The sequence below is a fragment of the Empidonax traillii genome, unplaced genomic scaffold (genome assembly GCF_003031625.1).
Source record: "Empidonax traillii isolate 1590-97213 ecotype Southwest subspecies unplaced genomic scaffold, ASM303162v1 scaffold750:size552251, whole genome shotgun sequence".
Taxonomy (NCBI): domain Eukaryota; kingdom Metazoa; phylum Chordata; class Aves; order Passeriformes; family Tyrannidae; genus Empidonax; species Empidonax traillii.
The window spans coordinates 423,867-446,137 of NW_020955943.1; the positions used below are offsets into that span (position 1 = coordinate 423,867).

The window sequence follows — 22,271 nt, forward strand, 5'->3', positions numbered from 1 at the left end:
CTTTGCAGCCCCTTCAAATAGCTTTCTAAAATGTTCTGTAAGAAAAAGGACACTGTTAGTCAATAAGAGGAGAATTTTCTTTCCTCATGTATTAGTTTCCTTCTATATCATTGTTGCAGTTGCTAGTGTTGACTCTCAATAAAGTAACTCTTGAATTTGCAATTTAGTATATATAATTTATGATGTTTGTTTTTTAAAAATTTCCTTAAAATTTGCTTCAGCTGGAAAGGTTTCCACATACTCGTGTCCACAAAGTATGTTTTGCTATCTAGGTGCTATGCTATTTTGGGTTACAAAAATGGTAATCTGAAATGAAAACATCTGTTCTTTCTGGAATCTCTAATAATAACTTCTGTTTACACGACCAGCTTTAAAGCAGGAAATATCCTTAGAGAATCCAATGGAGACATTAATATATAAACTTTGTTTTACTATTTCTTAAAACATTGTACCTAATTAAAAGAAAAGTCTATATTTATAGTTCATTAGCTAGAAATAAAACAAGATTATTTTGCTAGCAAGAAATTAAATATTTTTTAAAACTTTTATTAGTATAGAAGAGAATTTTTCCAAAAAAGGATTGAAATATTATTTTTCATGATCATTTGATTCAGAAAGTGTAATGCCAAAGTGGTTAAGATTGGAACCAGCTTTTCATATAATAGACAATTTTTCTATCTGTCCTGACATACAGATTTTTACTTGAATCGGCCTAGAACCTGCTGCTTTATATGAAGTAACAATTAATTTAGCAGCCCCCAAAAAATTTGCTGGAAAATCTTTGGTCTTCTTGAAATTCAGGTGCCACATAGGTATATCACAAAAGATCAGGGAGTATACAGTTCACAGTAGGCACATGAAAATTCCTGATATGTAGAATTATAAAATAAAGACATCCTTGCTTGAGAGGAATCCAAATATCTAAGTTTAAATGGGTTAAAAGGGTTCTTTACTCTAGAGATGGGTGATGAATGAGATTTTTTTGCAAGTAAGTCTTAATAATGGGGGCACTTCTCTGTAGTGGCAGTGAGAGAGAATACATTGATCTGGTTTACCCTTCTCTGCCATAAAAAGGTGACTTTTTACAAAGAGAGAGCCTGTGCTTGTTGCATCTTTATGCAAACTCACAGTGGAAGGAGGGTATGATTTAACTATAGAAAAATTGCGTAAATTGACATAAGTACCCCGAAGTTTAACTTTGTCAGTCTATTTAAACAATTAAAAAAAAAAAATCTCTCCTCTTTGAGAGTTTTTTCCTGTCTCTAAAATTCTCCTTATCTTAGCAAACACAGAGCAGGATGGTATAGGCACCTCTGCAGATTCTATCTGTTGTATTGAATGGATCTCCGCCCACTGCTGTGAAAACTTAGTCATCTTCCATGAGGTGTCTGCATAACAGGCACCTGAGTTTAAGTGGATGAATCTGGAGCTGCATACCACAGTCTGGGACATGCCAGGGAACTTTGGTGTAACACAGATGTTCCTGACCTTGAACAGCTGTAGCAATGTAATCATAATTACATGGCTAATGAAGCAGAATGCACTGGGCTCCATGATGCTGGCACTAGATTGCTGCTAGTACCCATGCTTGCAGAATTAATGCTAGCTCAGCCCTGTCTACACCATTTACATTGGACTCCGATCTGTGGTATAACTGCTGGCATACACCCCAAGAAAGCTATCTTACTGTAAAAAATAAGTTCCCATCACTAATAGCAGCCACAGCAGAATATGGAAAAACCCAAACTGACCACATCCCTACAGCCTCTAAGCACCTTCAGAGGAAACCGAACAAATCCGCAGACTGGCATAATGCCTGTTGTTTTCATGAGCCCTTGGTGTGGGAGGTGGCTAAGAGTTTTAAGGTAACAGCTGTTGCCACTCCCAGTAAGCCTGAAAGTGGAATGATGAATGATGAGGATGATGGCCCATGGGCTGGACTGGCTGAAGCACAGAGGTGGAGGCTCTGGATGAGGGATCCCCAATTCATTCATTGTGCTGAAGTCCACACCGTTGCTCTTAACATTGTTTCTGAGTTAGGTGGGAATATCAGAGGCTGAACTGCTTTTGTTTTGTAGTTGTTATGGCAAAGACTGATCCTGTCTCATTTTAAAAACAAAACAGTGAGGACTGTGGCTGTTGAAAGTACACTTTGGTGGTCTGATATGTCTCAATTGAAGCTAACGGGCATTCTTCAAATATTTTGGGAGAGGGCAGAACTGTGACAGTTTTGGTAAACTCTCCTGTTGCTAATGTCTCTTTACAGGTTAGGCATTTATGGAGAAAACATGAGTCCTGCTAATGATACTGTTGAACAATGAAAAATATTTTCTATGCATTTTAATGATATTTGCAGAATCTCTTGTACATTTGTTTTATCTCTTCCTGTGGAAGGGCACATTTTTGCTTAAGGCAAACATTCAGACTGTGTGCTGTCACTGTAGGCACTTTTGGATTATGTACAGAGCTTGTGATGATTCAATAACGTGGTATAAGCCAGGATGTAATACAAGAATTCTAATGCAAGAAATAATCTTCTTCCAGATGGAGCTATACCTTGCGAATAGGTGATTACAAGGCTTCTTATAGAACAGCAAATAGCTCTTGGGCCTTTTGTCTAGCTTTGGGAGCAAAACAACCTGGTTAATTTAGCAACATCTGCATCTGTTGGTTTCTGATACCACATTTTTTTCTTTCAATGTTTGTTTCATTCAAATGGAATTCACAGAAACATACATTACCATATAAGTTGCAGGTGTATATATTTGTGTAGTAGGAGGCCATATCCCCAGACTGCAGGAGCTATCTCAGTTCCTGAGGCTAGTATGATGTTTAGTAGCTAAATTGCTCTTGACTGCTAGGTTTGTGAACTGAAAATATCGGGGCAAATATTTCAGTATTGCAGAAAATTACATTGTTCTTTTCATACTAATTCAGTTTTCAATTTGTGAAGTCTGGTGAGTTTTTTCTTGTAAGCACTTCATTTGGAAATATCTTGTGCTTCTGGTTTATGCCATCCTAGTACAAGGCGCAGTTTCATGAGGATTGCATTAATGTGTGTGTTCTCAGCCCCAAGCTGCATACTCCACCAGGATTTGTTGTGCTGAGTTGTTCACTTGCTGTTACCACAGTTATTGCCAAGGCCCAGCACAGTTAAAAGGCAAGAGAGAATAAAAGCACTGATCAAAAACATGGTACCTGTCCAGCCAACTTGTAGTCTGAATATAAGATTAAGATTGTTCAGTAGTAATGAATACAAAGAGAAGGCTAATTTAGCCAAGATGGTGTTTAATCTGCCCTGTACTTATCATGTGATCAATATAAGTAGAAGATTATTGTAGATGTCATACTGTATCTCAATGGATAGCACAAAAATATCAGTAACTGTATTGAATTGGAAAGTTGGAACAGAAAACTCATCTCCTTAGAATAGTAATTTATTTATCCCAGAGTCCTGCTTTTGGCCAGGGCAGGGTTAATCTTTGCAGTAGCCAGGAGTGGGTCTGGCTAAGGCCTGGAGGTTATTCTGTACCCCCTCACATCATTGCTGGGAGGCGAGGGAAAGGGCTCCTTTCCAGAGAGGAGTGATTTCTTCTGGTCAAGAAAACATGGCTGCAATTGGGTTGGATTGGGCTCTGCAGTGGGCATTTTGGAAGTAAACAACCCTCTCTTTTGTACACTTTTGTTATTTATATTGTTGCTGTTACTCTTCTTTTTCTTATCTTATTGTTTCCAGTAAATTGTTCTTATGTCAACCCATGATCTTTGCCTTTTTCCCCTCCATTTCTCCTCTCCAATCTGCTGCAGCAGAGAGGGAGCAATTGAGCAGCATGTGATTTGGAAAGTCTTGATGGAGGCACTGAACTGGGGAGTATAATTCCTAACCCCAACACTCATTTATAGAATAAAAGATAATAACCTACAAAGGATTATGGAGATGTGTGAGAAAAAATTTGTGAATGACAAACAGAAAAACAGATCTCTTTCTCTGACAAAGGTGAGGAAGGATGTACAGATAAGTAGTGGCACTGATCAGAAACGGGAGATCCCATGCCAGAGCAGTTTTCTTTCTGCTCTTCTTTTGCTATCGTTCATATTGAGCTGTAGCTTAACACTTCTTCTTATCTCCTCAAACATGAAGTGTTTTACATACATTGGATATCTGGAAATCTTTTTTGCTGTCTCTACTCTGCTTTGAAGTGAGTTCTGCCTGGACCTGCAGATGGCTTCACCTCAGTCATGAATAACTGACCTTTTGTCATTTGTGTCTGCACACGTGAGAACTGCAATGACATCCTGTGCTTGTACTCTTTAGAGCACATATATTGCTACATGTTTTACAGACATAGCAAGCACAGTTTTGTAGAAAGAAGCAACCTCTTTTGTCAGACTTACTAAGTATAGGGGAAAAATGTGTGAGTTGATATGAAGATAGATAGGGAGCTCACTGCTCATGTATGTATATATGTGCCTGTCTCTTTCTGATAGTTGGACAGACTGCTGCCTGTTTCAGAGTGCCTCAGTTCTGGACACCCCATGTTAGGTGATGTTAGTCCAACTGAGAGAGAAACACAAAGAAATACAGTATTGAACCACAAAGTAGATGTCCATGTACTGCCAGTTGTGCCAGGACAAAATGAAGTGGAAGAAAACCGACAAGATGACTTTCCAGGCAGTTTGGGAGTTCCCTATCAGTGTTAGGAAGCATTATGGCCTAAAGGCACTAACTTGAAAAATAACAAATGGTGATGAGAGCTGACACCAGGATGCAGCTGAAAACATTGCTCTGTGAATAAACAGTGAGACACTAGTCTATAGAAGCTGACAAAGCTTCTGCTTTTGTAAGAACAGAACTAGTGGAGGGATGCAAAGAGAATCCTGCAATGATTGAACTTTTGGAGATGAAAAGTAGTCCTTGGTATTTCTTGAAGTCAAAGAAAACGACATTGAGAAGCTGAAGAGCCATAAGTTACTGTTTCAGCTATGTGAATAGTCAGGAAAGAACACTTACACACACTTCATCTGCAAGATGAAGCTTGAAGTGTGAGTCCAAACTGATAAATGACGTGAGGGTAAGGAATACAATGATAGTGCTGTGCAGAAAGGAAATAAATGGAAAGATTTACAGGGGGAAAAAAAGAAAATGGTGCTGGCTCTCATGTAGAGTAAATTGATAGCTAGACATCAGTAAAGACCTAACAGAGGAGTGCACTGAACTTTGATTTGAGGAGAGTGAGTTTAGATTAATTGGAGGTACCAAGATCAGTGAATTGTCAGCAGAGGGAACATTTCTGAATTGGTGGAATTATCCAGAGATGAGAGGTGGGGGAAATGAGAGAAGAGGATCAAGGACAGCATCTCTTCGGCAAGAGGATACAGTGACACATGTGAAGAGAGATCAGTGAAGAGCTGGAAGATGAAGCGGCCTCCAAAGCCAAGAGTAGTACAGGCAGCCATGACAAAACCAGTGACTGCAGGGAGGAACATTGCTTATAGTTTCACTTAAGAGGTCAGTGGAGGGTTCTGCAGTAAGGGTGATTTTGCTGGCAATAAAATGAAATGCTCTGTTATTATAAAGGATTTTTAAAGTTTCTGTCACTAACAGAATTGAAAAAAAGAAATGGATTGATGGCCAAGCTGAGGCTTGAAATGAAATCTCCTCTTGGCTGTAGTAGTTTACATTATACCTTAGTTGAGGAAAATCCTATTTTTTGATATATATATATATACACTAACATGGAGGAGAGCTACATGACCTGCCTTAGATTGTAGAGCTGACCCCACCAGATGCTGTGAGTATTGCACAAGATTTATGATCTTTACAAGGAGAAATAGGCAGAAGGTAATGTGTATTTTTCTCATTGCCCCTGCAGGGCTTTTTGACTTACAGCATAAACTAATTTCCTTTCCCTGCCACAAATGCATGTACATGCATACCAAGAAAAAGAAGCTTTATGTCTGGTATACTGACATTCAAAAAGAAAATGGTTAAATCTACAATCGTTTCACATGTTTACATGGACTCTGATGTTCTCTCATTGTTCTCTTCAGACTGCAGAATAAGTATCTCACTTAAATGGTTACTAAGATTATCCCGTGTTTTCAGTATTGTACAGCAAATCTAGTGAGCACATTCTTCTGTCACAAAGTATATTTAGTTAGCGTATATTCTGAAGTGCAAGCAATTAGTATGTCAATGCATAAAAGAGTTTGAAATACTAAATATGTGCTGAAGCTTATCATTAAATAAACTACTTCAGGGACACTTGTGCAAGTTGTTTATTTCCACTGTATCTATCAGAGCACGGTACATTTGGTGTAAACTAATAATAGTTGCATTAAGAAAAAGTCTTCAAATACATTTTTCATCTTTAATAATTTTAATGAATGCGTACAAGCAGTTCACTTGTTCTTTGTATTTTGGCAGATATTGTTCTTCATTGTAAGAATAATTGGAGTTTTCAGTTTAAAGGTACACTGCTGGAATATTAATTTTTGGCTTTGTGAGATTTCTGAACAGTATTCAGAATATGTAACAGTTGAGAATTTAAACTGGATGTAGAAGTATTATCACTTTGAGCCATAATCATATGTTATTCCCTACTTTAGTAATGTTTTCATGTTCAGTAGATATACATCTGAGTAGTAAACTGATTAAAAAGATCATTACATTTGCATTTTATTAGAGAACGTTCATTAAGTCATACAGCTGTTTTAAAATATTTTGGTAAATGGAATTTCGCTTCTCTATTCCTCATTAAAGCCTGAGATATATATGGAGGTGTCAATAGCAGCACACTAGTTAAATCACCTTGAAATTTAAAATGAAATTGTGATAATAATTTTTCTTTTTTTTTGTAACTTAATGGAATTTTAGTTTTTCTATTTAACTTAACAATTCCTTAGGGATTACATGAAACTTCAAATCAAAATATATGCTAATTCCTGCCGAATTTCAACTCCACATTTCTTTGTCTTCCCTGTTACCTTCCCACATCTAGAAACACTCTGACAATACACTGGAAGCTAGAATTATATAATGTAAGCACATGCAAAGCTAGATATCTCTCTCTAATCCTTCCTGAGTTATGTCAAGTTATCTCCTTGTAACAAGTGTGTTTCAGAAAAGAAGAATGCCTTTGAAAAGCTTTTTGTCCCTCTCTTTCCATCAAAGCCTAACATGTAATTATGTTGCTGTGAATATGTCGTCGTATTTTCCAACTTATGACTTCTGATTAGGCTTATGAACTTCAAACACTTTTGACAGGGGGAGAATGGTGGGGAAAGGGGGCTTGATTTCTCAAATATAATTAAAATCTTTGAAATTTCGTCAAAGTCAGGAAGAGGGAAAGGAACCCTGGTAATATTTCCACCGAGGAAAGAGCAGTCTGGGGCTGTACTTCTTTACACATCGAAAAAATCCATGGAGGTGAGCATCATTATAAGTTACAGTAATAAGATTTCTACTTAGGCAGAAAGTCAATCAAACTTAAGACACAAATTGGTACAAAATAGGGCTTCATTATTTTCTAGGGTTCGTGGAGCTGCTTGTCAGTAACAGAGAGATTTATCTCACCTCACTTTTCCATTCTACAGTGTTGATATCTTTATTTCCACACTTGGCTGTCATTGTAGTTAATGGAAAGGAACAGCTCCTAGAAGGTGATTCACTTCAGAATTATATGCCCCTGAGCAGGGTTTGAGCTCCTAAACAAATGGGTGGAAGATAGTCCTTTTCTGACAAACTGTGTGTCATAAGCTGGGGATAAATGGGTTGGTGGGAGAAGGGAGGAAAGGGGACTTGGGAAGGGAACAAGTTCAGCCAAGTAGAGATAACTGTAAGAAGAGAAGAACTGGTGAATTTCCATTTCTATGCTCTTTGTAATTTGACTCAGGAAGATAAAAAGCCAAACTTCCTTAACTCACCTTCAGTTTCTGTTCCTCCTGGGAGATGATATAAAGTTCCTACACAGATGTTTGTATTGAGCAAAACAAATTTGAATTCTCACATGTGTAATATCTTACGTGCTGATACAAATTGGCTTTGTTTTCAAAAAAATTACTACTTTTTTCAGCTTCATTCAGATTCATCAGTTGCCAAGTTTCTAGTTAATTATAACATGCTAAATTTGATTAGACAGTCACTATAGTTGCTGAAAAAGAGTCTTATTCAAATATTGCTGAAATTAGAAAATGATTTTCTAATTAAATAGGGTATTTTGGCAATTACCAGAATTAGACAGAAAGTGCTGGATTGAGAATACTTGCTTGGAGAAATTATGTATCTCTAAACACTGTTTTGCAAAACACTTTACAGGAGATCCAAACAAAAAGGTAAATTAGACGGCAGAAAGACACATAAGTCTGGGAAACTTTAAAGTACATGGTTAGTATGAAACTTATACAGATTTGCTGGAGGTACCTTGACTAACAGGTACCTTAAGTGTTCTTAAGAGAAAATATTAGTTCTCAGCTTGAGCTTGCTTTACCACATGCTTCATATTTGCCTGCCAAAGCATCATACAGACATTTGGAGTTACATCATAATCATGGTTTTACAGGGCACTTAATTTTCTCAAATAATTTGATATTTTTAATAGAACTGGCAAAGTAATTTTCCCCCTGTTACTAGATAGTGTGTCAAACAGACTATTCTGGTATCTCCCAACAAAATCAGAAGAAAGGAGGATTTACTGTTTACGTTATTTTCACTGTAATGCATTTGAAATTAGAACTGCTTGAAGGAAGAAGTGCTTTTAATGCAATAGTAAATAGATTCTACTTGTGTAAACTAGACACTATTTGTCACACAACAGATGTAGTAGCATTTACGGTATTCTTTGCTTTTTACTGCTTGAACTTAGCAGTGAATTTTGATAACTTAAACAAATCATTATCTTCCCGATTATATTTACACTCTGGGGTATTGCTTTAATGTAAACAGCACTAGTAAGCCACTTGAATAATAACTTCCAGTTCAACACTTGCAGTTTTTTATCTTCAAGGAAGGTTACTTAAAAAGGGCCACTCTAAATTTCAAAACAGATATATAGCAACTTAATAGGCTAAAATGATAATGTTTAGGTAATTATAGTGGTTTTAAATTGATAGTGACTAAGAGAAGCTTTTATGGGAGCAGATACAATTCTTGTTCCTAAAAGTAGATAATGTTTCATTGGGTTTTGGAGGAGTTGTTTTGGGGTTTTTTTGGGGTGGTGGTGGTGGTGATGGTGTTTGTTTGTTTGTTTCTTTGAGTTGTTGGGGTTTTTTTATTGCAACGTCAATTTTATTCTATAAACCTTTCAAAAGTCTATTAAAGAAAAAGGAAAGTATTCATCCTAGGAAAGTTTGAAAGCCAGTGCTGGGTTGGAGGTTTTCCATTTTATGTTTTTTTGCCTTTGTAGTACTATTTGACAGATATTACTAAATATTACTAAAAAATTTAAAAAATATTTGTGTCTTTTTCTGGGTTCATTTGTTATTAAGCCAGTTATTATTTCCATTACTATTTGATGATAATGAAGGCTAAAAAAAAACCAAGTGTCATACAGGTAAATCTAGGGAAATTATTTAAAGAATAGACTTTCTAAAGGCAAAAGGGAAAAAACCCCCTCATTTAATTATTCCAAGTCAAGAAATACTCACATTCCATCTCTGGCACTGTAAGGATATTAATACCAAGATTTTTTTTCAGATTTTGTTTCATAATGCTACAGCTGAAATGCATTAAAATGCATCACTGTACCTTCTTTCTGTATCTAAGACAGGAAATTCAGAAGTGTATTGACCCTAGCTGGAAAGGCCAAATTCAGAGAAATAAACTAAAATGGAAAATGTCTTAGACGTATCTGAAAAAATAATCTTGCTCTTTTAGAAAGTTAATAGTGTGTTTCTGTGGTGGGATTTAAGGATGGTACAGAATCACTTGATGACACGTAAACCAACTGTTTGATTGTTCAAAAGACTAAACCAGAAAAAGGACAAAGACTGGGGTGCTTGTAGCCTGGGTGTAAATGGTTGGCCCAGACCATCTCTACGTAACTCACTCCCTGGCAAACTTCTATGACACTCCTCTGTTCTGTTACCAGGTCAGTGTAGGCTCATGAACCAATGCCCACATGGGTTTATACTGCATGTTTGCATTCCTGGAGTAGCAATCCATCTCTTCCACTGCAGAGGTGGAGTTAGGAGGAGGGAGGCAGAAACTAGTGAAGCAACCATAGTTTTCACCCACTTATTGAAAATATGAATATTCTTAATTATCTTCATAATTAAAAAAAAAAATCTAATGATTTTATTCCTGTTTTTCTCTGATTTCAGTCACTCTAATTCTCATTCCCAAGGCAGGCCTGAGTGACACCTGTCTGCTATCTGTAACAATTAGACAGTGATGATTCTGATTGACTTGAGACATCTGTGAACTGGCTATGTAGTTAAGCCCCAGTTAAAACATCCTGCTGGTGGTACTTATCTGCTTCTATATACTATATTTTTTCTATCTTGTCCATCTATTAGGTCTCCTCAGGGTGATCTACTTGTGGCCTTCCAGTACCTGAAGAGAGCCTACAAGACAAGTGGAGAAAGACTATTTACGAAGCGTGTAGTGGCAGGACAAGGGGTAATGACTTCAAACTGAAAGAGAGTATGTTTATATTAGATATAAGGAAGAAATTCTTTACTGTGAGGATGATGAGGCACTGGGACAGATTTCCCAGAGAAGCTGTGGATGCCCCATCCCTGGAAGCGTTGAAGGCCAGGTTGGATGGAGCTCTGAGCAACCTGTTCTAGTGGAAGGTGTCTGTGCCCATGGCAGGGGAGTTGTAACTAGATGGTCTTTAAGGTCTCTTCCAACGCAGGCCATTCTATGATTGTCTTTCATCTCATTAGAAGTGTTGGTATGTATCTGCGACAATACAGAGGGATATATTTATACATTACTTATTTTTTTAGTGCTTTATATATGGGAACTTTAACATGCTGTGGAATGGATGCACTTAGAGTAGCATTCACTTTATTTAATCTTAGTTTGCAAGTGTACTTAAAATTAGACCTGTAGTTTATAGAATTTTTCCTTGTAGTGAGTGTGTAAGAGTTCATACCTGTGGCTTCTCTGGGGTAGGAAGACCTGTACAGTGTAGTGCACTGTGATGGTAGTGAAGAGTTTGAGGCTCCATCTACCCCCTTATTTGCCTTTGATTGACATTTCATGATGGGTGAGAGAGAAGCCTCCAAGTACAGACTGCTGGAATGAAAATCTCCACTCTCTGCTCTTCACTTAGACTATGTGGCCTATAGCATGGGGGTTATGGTGGAAAGTTTAATAGCCTTACATCATCAACAGCCTTTTATCAAGAGGCATCTGCTGAGTTCATAATGAAACATCTTCATTAGTGCACAGGAAACATCCTACTTCTTAGTTCAAAATGCAATTACATTGCTCCTTTGTCCTGGTGAACTGCTGTACGTGAGCTCTCTATCACATTGTCTGGGACATGAATGGGAATCTCAGAGTGGAGAGAAAGAGAAGAGGGGAACAGGGTGGAACATACTCTTTCTCATACAACGTCTGGCTTTTAAGCAAAGTCCAGGGCTTTTAAGATAGTTGAGAGTGCTCTGATGAAATTATTAAAGAATTGACTGATTAGTTTCTTTGGTAAAAATGTCATTTCCTTTCATCTTGTGCTTTAATCAAAATAAAAGAGTACATTTGGAAGAAAATAAAACCTAAGAAAAGTGCCCCAAGATACCATTTGTGAGGGTGGGGATTAAGGGCATTCATGGAAATAGCATTCAGGCAACTTCCATTCCTGAATTCCTGAGAAGAGGAATTACAATAACCTGTAAAGGTTATTTAATTTGAAACATTTCAGAGCTAAAATAAATCAGTTAATTTCTACCATATCCATTACCTTTGGTTTGTTTAGACAACATAGAAATACAGTTTAGTCTAAAAACATTGTGGGTACAATTTGTTTCAAAAATATACAAAACATTTTATTTTATGAGACATTTCTATAGCAGAGAGATTTGAGCTATAAAAAACTATTTTGATGAAAATATCCTTAAGCCTCAAATTTGCTTTTTGCAAGGCAAAAAAGCATATAATTGTCAAAAGTGAGTTTACAATATATTAAATGCTTCATAAAATACAGAAACTATAACTGCAAACGTTGCAAAACCTATTTCAGGAGTCCTAATGTATTCATTTTTTTGCACAGTAAACATTACACAGTTTTGTATAAATCTATCTCATTAGTAGAATATTTGTATCAGAAGCATTCAAACAATTAATGAAGACACATACTGTCAGAGAAGACATACTTCATTGACTTTCTCTTCTAGTTGGCCATGATGATTTTAATCTTCTTAAGCTCAAACTCACCACTACACCTCATTACACAGATGTGTGGGAGAGGAATAAGTATGGCTTTCCCAATAAGCTAAACCAATTACATATATTTGCATTTCCCAGACTTTAGAATGGCGTGAAGGTTTCATAACAAAGCAACAAGCTGAGGACTAAACTTGCTTTGGGGTCTGCCTAGAGGATGTGGAGAGCAAATACATTGGTAACAAATGACAACAGATCCAAGGATGACATGAAGTGTCGATAAAATAAAAAAATCACTATCAGATCATCTTGAATCTTTATGCTGCACTTTATCATGGCATATTCTACTTCTTTAGTAGGGTATGAAGTGAACTACTCTGTCTATATAGAAGATGGTTCCCTGATAATCATAGAATCTTAGGATTATTTATGTTGTAATAGACCCTTAATATTATAAAATCCAACCATTAGCCTAACACTGCAGAGTCTACCTCCAGGGATGGTGACTCCACACTTCCCTGAGCAGCCTGCTCCAATACCTAACCACCCTCAAAGTGTAGAAATTGTTTTAAATATTAAACCTAAGCCTGCCCTGGTGCAACTTGAGGCCATTTCCTCTTGTCCAGTCTCTAGTTGCCTGGTAGAGGAGGCTGACCCCCACCTCGACACAACCTCCTTTCAGGTGGTTGCAGAATAATAAGGTCCATCCTGAGCCTCCTTTTCTCCAGGGTAAACAGCCCCAGTTCTCTCCTCTGCTCCTCACAGGACTTTCTTGCTAAACCCTTCACCAGCTCTGATGCCCTTCTTTAGACACACTCTAGCACCTCAATGTCCCTGTTGAAGTAAGAGACCCAGAACTGGACACTCAAGGTGTGGCCTCACCAGTGCTGAGTACGGGGCACTTCCAGTCACTTCCCTAGTCCTTCTGGCCACACTACTTCTGATACAAGCCAGGATGCCACTGGACTTCTTGGCCACCTGGGCACACTCCTGGCTCATGTTCAGTGGCTGTCAGCCAGCACCCCAGGTTCTTTTCGACAGGGCAGCTTTCCAGTCACTCTTTCCCAAGCTTATAGAAATGCATGGGGTTGTTGTGACCTAAGTACAGGACATGCTACTTTGTCTTGTTGAACTCCATACAATTGGCCTCAGCCCATCAATCCAGCCTGTCCAGCTCCCTCTACAAAGTCTTCCTACCCTGCAGCAAATCAACATTCCTGCTCAGCCTGGTGCCACGTGTAAACTGACCGAGAGTGCACTTGATCCACTCCTCTAGATACTGATAAAGATATTAAAGAGGACTGGCCCCAGTACTGAGCCCTGGGGAACACCACTAGTGACTGGCATGTAACTTTGTTCACCACCACTCTCTGAGCTCGGCCATCCAGCCAGTTTTTTACCCAGGAAACAGTGCATCAGCCGTGAGCAGACAGTTTCTCCAGGAGAATGTTGTGGGAAGCAGCGTCACAGGCTTTACTAAAGTCCAGGCAAAAAACATCTGTGGCCTTTCACTCATCTGCTAAGTGGGTCACCTTGTCATAGAAGGAGATGAGGTTGGCTAAGCAGGACTTGCCCTTAATAAACCTGCCCTCACTGGTCCTGATACCCTGGTTGTCCTGCAAGTGTTGTGTGATGGCACTCAAGATGATCTGCTCCATGACCTTCCCTGCCACTGAAGTCAGGCTGACATGCCTGAAGTTCCCCGCACTTTTTTCTTTTGGTAGTCGTACTTTTAGAAGGCCAAGGAAAGGCCCATTGCTTGTTCTGCATGTAACTGTCTACGTTACAGCAAAACACCTTTAGGAGGATGTTCTAGACTGTAGCAGGCAAACTTAACACTTTTATGTTTTCTCACTCAGGGTATGATTTTCCCTATCTTAAGTTTACTACTGGCAGTAATTCTATGGGAAATCTTGGCAAAGACTCAAAACAGATAGAAGAAAATAGAATTATAGGTTTTGTTCTGTGTTTTAAATTACACAGTAACTCCTGTGTATGGTAACTAGTAGGTAACCACACTGTAATTTTAATGTAATTACAGACTATATGAAATTCATAGCAATTTAATGTTAAAGTAATGATCCCTTCAGATTTAGCCACCTGTTTTCTGAGCTACTACAGGTGTCTGGATTTGAAGGAGTCATGGGCATATGATAAACATTTGGAATATATTTTCTTAACCTGTGCCGGTGCTTTGTCAACAACATAGTAAAAAAGTGTTTCCTGGTGTTCAGACAGAACTTCCTGTGTTTCAGTTTGTGCCCACTGTTTCTGGTCCTTTCATTGTGAATCACTGAGAAGGGCCTGGTACTGTATTCTTTACACCACCTTTTCAATAACTTATAAACATTGATGAGTTCCCCTCTGAGCTTTCTCTTCTCGGGACTGCACAGTTCCAGATCTCACACCTTTCCTTGTATTATTGATACTCTAGTCCCTTAATCATCTTTGTGGCCCTTCACTGGACTCTCTCCATTATGCCCAATACCCATGTCTCCTGTACTGGCAATACCAGAACTGGATGTAGCACTCAAGGTGTAGCCTCACCTGTGCTGAATAGAAGGAGGAATCACCTCCCTTGACCTGATGGCAATACTTGTCCTAATGCAGCCCAAGATACCATTAGCCTTCCTTGCTGCAAAGACACATTACTGGCTCATGTTCAACTTTGTGTCCACTATGAACCCTGTGTCCTTTTCTGCAAAGCTGATGTCATACCTTCTACATAACTTACAGTATGAAACTGAGATGAAGCAAGAAAAGCAAAATTTTAAGCCTGATGCAAACTCCACCAGTTGAATTTATATTGTGCATTAAATTGCAAACACAAATAGGAGTAGAAATTAGTTTTAACTTTTTTTAACTCTTACCCCTCTTTACCACCAAGACTCTTTCACTGCAAGTGGTTTGGTCTTGGGAGATTTCTGCTGTTGTTTTTCCACTGAAAGTTCCTCATTTCCTTGGGGGCATGCTCCTTCCACGGATTTTCCCATGAATGCACAGGCTGTGCAAGTTATGAGCTGTCAATTAAGGTAGTGCCTATAGGCAAGGTTTTCATGCATGAGAATATCTTGTATTATTTCATGTCCCAAATCAGGCAGAACAGGGCACTGAACTTGGGTCCTTTAATACTGGGTCTTACCGGGTATTGAAGCATCACAAAATAGAACTTTAGGTAATGTAGGAGATCAATTTGTCCAAGAAAACTCAATTCCAGCTCCAAAGGCTTCACTATTATTATTTAGCAAATAATATTGGATAAATTTATAACCTAAGAAAACTGTAATATTCACTTCTGGAGAAACTGATTAAAAATAAAATTTATTCCCACAATAATCACACACAGGTTTGCTTTTCTCTAAGTAAATACAGTGCCAGAGGCTCTGCAGTGAGGCAGAATTAAAAATATGTAGGTCATTTCCAGTGAAAAGCTTCACTTTCCTTGCTGTTATTTTGCCCATGGTTGACTTCTAATACATATTTCACAGTTACCTTCAGAGAGTTTCGTTTTCTTAATTTCAAATTCTCATTTTGATTTGCTAAGAACATAGTGAATTCTGCTCTCCACAGAGTCTGACATCTGTCTCGCACTGGGATGATTTGCGAGCTCTTTGTTACTGGATTGCTGAAGTTATTAAGTAAAATTTTGCCCAAGACAAATCCCTATGGCTCTCACTAGAAATACTCTCACTATCTCACACTGAGCTGACATCTGTTTTTCATGTATATTTAAGCTGGCCGATTTCAATTGGATAGCAGTTTTACATGTGAGTTTCTAATATGAAGAGGTGAAGGGGGAAAATGAGGTGAATGCTAGATCCTGCCATCCTTTCCTTCCTTGTATCTGACCTTGCTTCCTCTCTGTGGTGGTAAAAACTCCCTCAGCTGGCTGTGGAGAGTCAGGATGTACCATTTTAAACCATGCTGGCTATGTGCATATCCCTGTCTGCAGAGAGGGAGAGGCAAGGACACAAAAATTTTTATGCCAAATATCCCTACTGAATCTTAAGTTTTAGTACAAGAAAGGTTTTTATGACTTCTAAACTCTACTGATCCTTTTTGCTGGACAGTAGCAATTGAATGACATGACGCTTTTTGACTCCAAGGAGTATGCTTGAAATGAGAGTTCCTGGAAGTAATTTTTACATTGTTTAAAATGAATTCTTAGACTTAATATAACTTAAGAAAACATTTTCAGCTATACATAGTGTTGTATGCGGCCTGGAACAGGAATTTTAAGTTCCTTGGGGGAGAGCAATGGTTAGTGTAAATAGCACGACAGGGCACTGAACCAACTCAAGTAATTGATTAACTATGCAGTAACTAATACTTACTGACTGAGTTTATCTTCTCTCTCTCCGGTACACAAATTCCACATTGAATTTGATCCAATTACATTAGTGCTCAGGCCAGCAAGTCTGAAATTCAGACCTCAAGTTGAGGGGTAATTGTCCATGCAATGAGAATTACAGTTTTGCAGTTGTGCCCTGTGCAGACATCCACACTAAGTGAAATGAGGTTCCTCCACAGACTGGCTGTTTTTGGCTCCAGCTACACATCTGACTGGCACTGTGATGGTGGGGATATAACTCCTGTATGTGGCCCTGTATAATTAATCCATTTTCCTTCATGCAATTCCTCCAAGCTCGAGAGAGCTTTTTTGTTTTGTTTTCAATGATCAAGTAGACCTTCAATCTTTTTGGGTCCTTCCCTCCCCTTGCCAGTCTTCACAAAGCCATTATATTGCCATTCACTGCTGAGCTATTATGCGTTCTCCAGGGAGGTTTGTTAGGTTGCATTAATACAGATTAGGATCTGCTCTGTCTCCACTCCTCCCAGTGCCAGCTCAGTGTTTGCTAACAACAGCCGGTGTTCTTATGAGAGTTATAGCAATCTCCAGCTCACCAGCCTGTCATGTAGGTAGAGCTGCAGGGAGCATTCATTAGATATACTGAAGGACACTTTTGTCTAAGTGAGGTTAGGGAATGCTACAGATCAGATTTACTGAGAGAAAAAAGGAAAGGGTCTGAGAAGCAGTTGACTAGCCAGCAAATTTACTTATTTAATTTTACCTTTTTTTTTTTTTATTAAAATAACTTCAGGAGATGCTTTAGCTCAGCTATTTTACAATATTATCAGCTCTATCATAATGTAGTGATTGAACAGTGATTCAGCTCTTTCAAGAACCTAGTCATTTGAAAGCAACGATCTGACCAGTCAGACTAGAAAAAAAATAACACTGCAGTATTATGCATGATCATACAAACAAAAAGAAGAAAAATAAATACTCCAAAGGCATTTCAGACTTTCCAGGAAATATCTGAAAGCTCTGACAATTCTATGACCCTTTTTTAAAAATTTTTCACTCCTTTCACCATTCACCTGTTGGACACAGCTGGCCCTTCTCTCTACTCTCACTTTCTCTTTTCCCAAGTTCAAATAGCAGCTCAACACTAATGTCTTTGGAGCCAGAATAGCAGTAATGATGCCCGATAGCAAAACTGCAGAGGAGCCTAGGATACCAGGTCCAAAACCCAAGAGAGAGGAAGGAGAAAACCTCTGGAGCCAGGCATGGTGGGAACTGTCCTTCAGGGCAGATCTTGCAGGCAATATTGGGTGATGGACACAGGAACACTTTCTGGACACATGGAGACAGTCCAGCTTCTTCCAGTGAATGTCAAGGAGACTGAAATGAGATGATCTGTCAGCCCTGTCAGTTTTCTCTTTGTACATTTCCTGTCTTGCAAGGATTTCCTTTTATTCTTCGTTTGCATATATTTCTACTGGTATGTGAGATTGGCTCACTTTGATACTGGACCAACCGCAGCCATGAAGAGTAGCCATTATGTACAAACTTGTTCTTCCCTAAATAATTCCAATGGGTTTTTTTGAGTGTTTGTGTTATTAACTTCCTAGGTATTCTGCAAACTTTATAGATTAGAGCTGATTATTTTTGTGTTAGCAGCAACTTTCACTCCTGGTAAAGTTCCCTTGTTAGTAACTCGAACCAATGACTGTTAAAGGTGATAGCACTTCTGATCTGCTGGTCTCATCTACACTTCTGGCAGTCAGCTTTTCAGAAAAGCAGCAACGAAGGAAACATGTCTCATGAGGATCTCCAGGTTTAGAAAGATGTTGCAGCTGCAGGTAGAAAGCAGACGTCAGTGACAGATTGAGAAGCTTCATTTCCATTTTATGCAAGTGGTTTCGTAGCCTGAGAAAGTGGGGACCAGACCTAATGCTCCGAGTGGTCCCTTCTAGCTGTAGATTCCTAGTGGAAGGAGCTATTCATTCAACCAAGGTCAGAGAATGGTGTCCTCCTGAGCATCTTTGTTAGTGCTTTGTAAGAGAGGCTTGAGGAACCTTCTTAAGGGCTCCTAATAAGTAAGGCAAAAAGGCACAGTTAATATACCCACATGGAGTAAGTTGGTCTTAGTTCAAGGAAAAGCATAAATGAAATGCTGTACTTCAGAGAACATTGTCATGCTTTGCTGAGTTTTGTGGAAATCCTTGTCTGAACTTGACAAAAAAAGTATAAAAGGAGGCTCATTAGTGGCATGACCATTTCTCGTCTCAGTTCTCCTTGTGATTTTAGTAGTATAAAAAAAAATGAATGTGATCACAGCAGTGGTTCTTCACAGATCCCAAGTATCACACAATAATGCTTTTGAGCTTCAGAAAATTTCTTTTTTTTCACACATCTGAAAGACCTACAAATTTAGCAGAGCAGGACTTGGCCAACTCCATAACATCCTTTCCACTTGTCTGTCTCTGCTGTCTCTGTTTGTCAGCTGAAAGATAGCCATATCATAGCCAAAATCTCATTCTGTGGTGAGAAAGAAATAGTTGTTTTGATAGAACAGCAGCGTTTTAGCATTTTCACAGGTGCCTGGGGTTGACTTCTAACAGTCTGTTAGTACTCAAGTCTGTTAAACCTGGTGAGAGGAATGATAGCTGACTACAGATCAACAGGGTAACAATTTAAAGACTTTCATCCATATTAAGCTACAGAGTGCCATACCAGGGTTACACAACTAATCTGAAATGATATACCCTTGAAAATCTATTCTAATGCTGCATAATTTGTAAGAATCATTTTTTTGCTGGTATATTGCATGTTGACTTTGAGAAAAAAACACCCAACAATAAAACAACAAGGCACACCAGATTCTGAGACAGTGTACATTAGAGGAGATGTCCTGAAAACAATGAAATTATGCAAATTTTGACCACGTATCACTAAAATAGGCTGGAAGTAGAAATATAATCTTGACTATTAGACTGTCCTATGCTTAGTACATCTATGCTTTTGGCATTGCTGTAAGCATATTTGTCTCTTGGTATGTATAGGATAATTTAAATTTCCTTTTTGTAAAATGGTTGGAGAGCAAACTGTTGTATCCTTGTTAATCTTTACTTGATTTTCTTGTTCTTTCAGGTTAGGTTTCCCCATGATGATTGTGTCCTGTACCATCGGGATGTGCTATCTTCTTGTTGCTCATGTTGTAGTAGGTTGGAACTCATAGTAATTTATACTTTCAAGACTCAAATAAGCTTTGTCTTTCATTTAGTTTATATCAGAATGCTAAGAACACATATGAAAAGAAAAAGATGTGTAAAACTTCAACATATGGTATTAATCAAATTGATTGTCAGCATAAACATCAGGTTTGGTCATTCTTAACCTTCTGTTTTATGAACAATTTGCAGAACTAGACAATCAAAGTTAAAAGAATCCATATATTTAATTATGAATGCAATTATTGTGCAGATAAAAAGGAAGCATCTCAAGGGAGTATGCTGTGCCTGAAAGTTTGTATTGACACAATCCGAGTATAGTCACAGATGAAAAACTCATTCACAATAGCAGATGTTCAGTAATTTCTTTTTAGGGCTTCATTTTTCTTTGTCAATATATTTAGCTATTTGTATGAAAGTAACTAATATTCAAGTTGTAATAATTGACAGTTAAGCAGAAAGTCTGTACACTATGAAAGATGTATCATTATCTACATTTAAAAATAAACACATGTCCTAAAAATGTGCTGTGGAAGGAATTATTATTTTGGAATTGGGACTGCATTCTGTGGATGATTTGTTTTTCATTTGAAACGTTTTTAACTCCTAAACAGTGTTAGACTACCTCTTTTTTCTTTAAAATAAATTAATGCCCCTCTTCTTACAGAAGTATGGACATAAATTGTGATAAAGCATTGGGCATCTTCCATTTAATTATTAATTCACTTTCCTGAAGGAGTACTCTAAATATTTTAGTAGTGCAATGCATTATATGAAAGAATGAGATCATACTTTTGCTTTGATTTCCTTATCTCTAAGGATCATAGTTTGTTAAACCACATATTGTATAATTGGCTGTCAGAAGAGGTCAAAATCCTCATTATGGATATTAAGTCCTGTGAGGCATTCAAGGGCTCAATCCCCATCTTCCAAAACCTTAGTGGGTTTGGCTTGAATTACTGGTGGGTCTGTTTTATCTTGAGTCAGAAAAATTGGCAGCCTGTTGAGTGCAACTCGAGTTGACAAGGCTAAATTACAGGGAGCCTTCTGCTTAGTCCTTGAGATAACCCAGGTGAGTGAGAAAGAAGCAGTATATCCCACAAAAGGGTGTGAAATTAATCAGACATCCCATTTTATTCATATGCAGGTTGTAATCCTCACCATGATTTTTTTTTTTAAAGTCTGAAATATGATATTAAGAGGCACAGCACCCACTCAAAGCAAGGATTGCTGCCACCCCTCCTAGCAGATTAAGTGACAGTGGAGGTGTGTGGAACCAGAGGAGAAGAGGTTTCTCTGTTGCCCCAGAACCTCCCACCAACGCTTCCATCACAATCCATGCTCAGCACCCTGGATTGGTGAAGTGTCCTATGATGGAGCTGAGTTTTGCAACATTGTTGAGAAACCTTGAGGTTGCTCTAAAAGTGACCACCTGTAGAACATAAGATCTTCTCCCAGAACGAACATAATCTCCACTTCCTTTTATATATATATATATAAAAATGCCCCAAACCTCCCAAAACCCCCCAAAACCGCCACCACAAAACCCCAGAAAACCCCACTAAAGCCCTGCAAAAAGCCTGGATCAAAATGATACAAAACAAAAAATAAACAGATGAGCCTAAAAAGACACTCCTCAAACAATTTGTCTGAAATTGGATTTGGCCTGTCTCACTCTCAATGTCAAGAGCAGTTTACTGTGTAATAACTGGAATTCTGTTGCAATTAAAGGAACATTTATTTTAATCAGCTTAACATTGATTTCTGGTTAAAAATAGTTGCACAGTGTTTTATAGCCCTCAACATTACTCATATTGGAGCAATCCTGGTGCAGTCATTGGCTGTGCAAAAACTGTTGCATTTAGTCCTAGAGAATGCAAAATCAGCTTCAGCTAAAACACAATGATTTCAGGTTTTCTTTTCTTTTCTTTCCTATTCTATTAAAACAGTGTTGGCATGTAGGAGTATAAAAGTGAGACTATGGTTGCATAATGCTGTGTGCTAATTATTTCTTATTGTGCTTTGCAAGGGATAGAAAAATGAAACAAACCCATATCCTGCTTCTGAAACACTGAAACCCTCCTGCCAATCCTAAGCAAACTCGTGCTAATAATGAGATCATATTAGTTGACATGAAAATGCATGTCTGCATTCACAGTTTGCAGGAAGGAGGAAGGCAGAAGTGCAGCAGTTGATTTTCACTCACTCATCTTAGCAAATACTTTGGAACACTTTGGTGAAAGAGAGATACATCAACAGGACTCAAATGGCATTTTCTTTCTGCTATGTAACTTGTCCTGTCAAAAGAAGACAAGTAGTGCACAGGGAGTACAAAATCATATTGATCAAAATTTTAGGCAACAAAACTTAAGTTTATTCTGCTTCTATAATTTTTTTTTAATGATATACTGTTTTCCTGAGA

At 38.1% G+C, this 22,271-nt stretch overlaps 1 protein-coding gene across 1 annotated transcript in view; it reads left to right on the plus strand.

Annotated features, from left to right (window-relative positions):
• Positions 1-20,352, plus strand: part of OCA2 (OCA2 melanosomal transmembrane protein) — a 167,897-nt gene extending 147,545 nt beyond the window's left edge. Inside the window, exon 24 of the mRNA XM_027900810.1 lies at positions 19,770-20,352. Within this exon, the coding sequence (XP_027756611.1) occupies positions 19,770-19,857 (88 nt within the window). The 3' untranslated portion in view covers positions 19,858-20,352. The remainder of the gene's footprint in view (positions 1-19,769) is intronic.
• Positions 20,353-22,271: the final 1,919 nt, after the last annotated feature.